The sequence below is a fragment of the Camelina sativa genome, chromosome 20 (assembly GCF_000633955.1).
Source record: "Camelina sativa cultivar DH55 chromosome 20, Cs, whole genome shotgun sequence".
Lineage (NCBI taxonomy): Eukaryota > Viridiplantae > Streptophyta > Magnoliopsida > Brassicales > Brassicaceae > Camelina > Camelina sativa.
This window is the reverse complement of record NC_025704.1, coordinates 22,120,652-22,125,029: the sequence shown is the minus strand read 5'-3', so window position 1 is coordinate 22,125,029 and position 4,378 is coordinate 22,120,652. Positions and strand designations below refer to the sequence as shown.

Here is a 4,378-nt window from a genome sequence, read left to right as displayed (position 1 = left end):
TAAATTCAAATTTATGAATAATAATATCAATTGTTGTATTTTAATAGTCAATCAAACTATCAATATTTAAATGATAAATATCTAGAAATTGAAAACTTATAGTTATTTTTATGACATGTTACAGAATATTTTATATTATTATAGTTTGAAGATACAACATAGCAATTGTTTTATAGATATGAGCTTAAGGAGAAACATACATATTATATATATATATATATATATATGTGTGAAAATTTCTATGATTATTAATTTATCTTTTTGTTGGGACCATATTTTACATGGAGATTTCAAAAAACTTATTATTTTATTATCTTATCGAATTTTGTTATATTTTATACTAACCCAATTTGGGATTCACAAAATTTATTAATTTATAATGTTTATTAATTTATAGAGTATTAATTTATAGAGGTTTTACTGTACGTTTAATCTTATGAAACCCAACACAATAAACTATTCTATTTCTATAATACCTCTCCGTTTCAAAATATAAGATGTTTTGGAGAAGTTTTTTGTTTCACAATATAGGATGTTTTCAAGTTTCTGTGCAACTTTTAGATTAGTTTAGTATTTTATATTATGCAGTATTGTTTCTGATTGGTTGAACTTATTAAAAGTAAAAATTTCTTAATCTGCGTGCTTTAGTTAAAACATCCTATATTTTAAAACGGAGGGAGTATTTTACATGGTATAGAGCAGTCGATCTAGTAGATCAAAACTAAAAGTTTCCGCATTGTAAATCTTTGTGTTATCGTTTCGTGATCATGGAGAAATTCATCGACGAAGAAGATGCTGACGACGATGACGATAATATTGGTCGTTAGGTTATCTAGGTTTTTTATTATTATTATTATTAATTATTTTTTTTTAAATTGACAAAGACCTAAGTCCTTTTTTTTTCAAGCTATCATGTTCATCTAAAGATATCGAGTACCATGTGAAAAATTTAGAAGAGAGATTATATTGGCAAAGATACAACAAAATATTTATATAATATAATTAGTAAAAAAGAAAAAAAAAAAAAGAGACAACAAAATGCGCTAAGGTACAAAACAAACGCTTGGGACGTTTTAGTTTTTATTACAATAACTCAAAATTGGTTATTGAGCCAAATTTCCTAATAAAATGTACACCTTCCATTTAAACACGTGCGTGTTTGAACAAAATTATTGATTTCACAATTTCAAGATAGTATAAAAATAGCGTAACAAACTCCAAAAATAATATGGGTAGTACATGATGGGGGAAAATTATACATTATCTCTACCTTTTGGAACTCTTCAAATAATATTTATATATTTTCGTCAACTTCCAAATAATTCTTCTAAATTCTCGATATTACTTTCGTTTATAATAAAGACTTAATAGATATACTTAAATGTGACATTCATGATCTAATCGAAAGAAATCAAACATAAATAAATGAATCAAATTAATCTAAATCTTAGGCTATCTCGCAAGTACAAAATGAGGATATATAGTAGTAACAGCTTTTATAAATTAAAAATTGAGAAATACAAAAACAGAGCAACAAACAAGTCATTAAAAATATTTGACAAATACTACCAACTTTTTATGACAATTTTTTATATATTTCTCATAAGGTTTTTAAACTATCATTTTAAACAACTAATGCTTTGCCTACCCAAAAAAAAACAACTAATGGTTTTAAAAAATCTCGATATTACTTCCATTTATAGAAAGACTTAATAGATATACTTACGTGCCATTCACGTCTAATCGAATCAAATCAATACAAAAAACAATCGAATTTAATTAACCTAAACCTGAGGCTAAACAAATTCTCTTAAGTACATAAAAACAGAGCGACAAGCCCCTGTAGAAAAAAATGAGAATAGTAGTAATAATAAATAAAAAATGCAGAAATACAAAAACAGAGCAACAAGTCCTAAAAAAAATAGTACCAACTTTTTATAAAATGGATTCAAAGCACGTTTCTAATGAGCCGGCCGGTGGTCAGACTCTCTATAAATAGAGATCTCCATCATCACTCTGCTTGGTCACAAAAAGGAATCTTCTCTCCACGCCACTCTTAATTTTCACTATTTCTTTTTCTTCTCAATTTTTCATTTCACATTTGTTTATTTCCACTATAAATACAAATTCCAAGTCGTCTTTATTTTCTACACAACAATAAAACCCATTCAATACATATTTGATTTCCATTCTTGATAACTGAAAAATATCTGTCAAGAAACCCCAAAAAAAAAAGAAAAACAAGTCGCCACTGTTTCTGATGGCTTCTTCGGTTTCAACGCCTTTCCCAGTCTTTCTTCAACCAAAGAGCGTTCGTTCAAGGCCGTTGAAATTTCGAGTTCTGACCCGTCCGATCAGAGCCTCAGGATCAGATCTAGCCGTAGAGACACGAACCGGATCTAAAGATCTCCCGATCCGTAGCATACCCGGAAGCTACGGTTTACCAATCGTTGGACCAATCAGTGACCGTTGGGATTACTTTTACAACCAAGGACCTGAAGAGTTCTTCAAATCTCGCATCCGTAAATACAACTCTACCGTCTACAGAGTCAACATGCCACCTGGTGCTTTCATCGCCGAGAATCCACAAGTCGTGGCTCTGCTCGACGGTAAAAGCTTCCAAGTTTTATTCGACGTCGATAAAGTCGAAAAGAAAGATCTCTTCACCGGTACTTTCATGCCATCAACTGAACTAACCGGCGGCTACCGAATCCTCTCTTACCTCGACCCGTCGGAGCCAAAACACGCAAAGCTCAAAACACTACTTTTCTTCCTCCTCAAGTCAGCTCGAAACCGGATCTTCCCGGAGTTTCGAGCAACTTACTCGGAGCTATTCGATTCTCTAGAGAAAGAGCTTTCCCTTAAAGGAAAAGCCGAATTCGGCGGCTCCAGTGACGCAGCCGCCTTTAATTTCTTGGCTAAAGCTTTCTACGGGACGAATCCTGCAGACACAAAGCTTAAAGCCGACGCGCCAGGTCTTATCACTAAATGGGTCTTGTTCAACCTTCATCCTCTACTCACTGCTGGTTTACCAAGGGTTATAGAAGAGCCTCTCCTCCACAGTTTTAGCTTACCTCCAGCGTTGGTCAAATCTGATTACAATAGACTCTACGAGTTTTTCTACGAATCAGCCGGTGAAATTCTCGTTGAAGCCGATAATTTGGGTATCTCGCGAGAAGAAGCGACACACAACCTACTCTTTGCCACGTGCTTCAACACGTGGGGTGGGATGAAGATACTGTTCCCGAATATGGTTAAACGGATCGGGCGGGCGGGTCAAAAAGTCCATATCCGGTTAGCGGAGGAGATTCGATCCGTGATTAAATCCAACGGTGGAGAATTAACGATGGGTGCGATTGAGAAGATGGAGTTAACCAAATCAGTGGTTTACGAATGTCTCCGGTTTGAACCGCCGGTTCCGGCTCAATACGCTAGAGCGAAGAGGGATATGGTGATCGAGAGCCACGACGCGGCGTTTAAAGTGAAAGCCGGTGAAATGCTCTACGGTTACCAACCGTTGGCGACCAAGGATCCGAAGATTTTTGATCGGGCGGATGAGTTTGTGCCGGAGAGATTCGTCGGAGAGGAAGGAGAGAAGCTTTTGCGGCATGTATTGTGGTCTAATGGACCGGAGACGGAGACTCCCACAGTGGGGAATAAACAGTGCGCCGGTAAGGATTTCGTTGTTTTGGTGGCGAGGTTGTTCGTGATTGAGCTTTTCCGGCGATATGATTCGTTTGATATTGAGGTTGGTAAGTCGGCGTTAGGTAGCTCCGTTAATTTCTCGTCGTTAAGGAAAGCTAGCTTTTAGGAGCTAAGGGGTAAAATTGTATTTTGTCACTATGTTTGCACGTGTGTAATCAATCAAATCATTTTCTTTTTCTTTTTTTCTCTGTTCATCTTATTTTCTTGTACTTCGTATGAATTGAATAAAGAATCAATTACAAGATGACCACTTTCTCTGATGGTCTTTGTTGATTCCGCCACTTTCGAAACAGTTTACGAATATACCATTTATTCACTAGTAGAAATTACGGAGTTACCCTTATTGATATATCAGATTTGTTATTTTAATAACTCATTCATCGTTGCTCTGCTCCTGCCCGAAACAGGTGAAATAGAAAACACGAAATGTTTGGGAATCAATAATGACGGGCAACTATGATTTTGCTAACTTTTAGGGTTTAGTTCTCTACTTGGATCTTCCAGAACTCTATGTGTAGGTTGTGTCTGTTTTAATGACGTTTGGGTTCTCATTGTCCGTTCTTAAGTTCGCCCTGGCTTCTAGGGTTTAGTTTCCTTGTATTGTCTGCTAGAACTCCTACATATATATGGTGTCCGTCTTACTTACGTTTGGGTTCTCATTAGAATCGATTAG

At 35.4% G+C, this 4,378-nt stretch overlaps 1 protein-coding gene across 1 annotated transcript; it reads left to right on the top strand.

Moving 5' to 3' along the window:
- LOC104771391 (allene oxide synthase, chloroplastic-like) lies at positions 2,018-3,978 on the top strand. Its single transcript, XM_010495900.2, has one exon. It carries the CDS (start codon positions 2,261-2,263, stop codon positions 3,809-3,811), a length of 1,551 nt encoding a protein of 516 aa, XP_010494202.1. The 5' UTR covers positions 2,018-2,260; the 3' UTR covers positions 3,812-3,978.

Bases quoted from the DNA above. Each gene is read 5' to 3' on its own strand.
- LOC104771391 (XM_010495900.2), top strand. From the start codon at position 2,261: ATGGCTTCTTCGGTTTCAACGCCTTTCCCAGTCTTTCTTCAACCAAAG.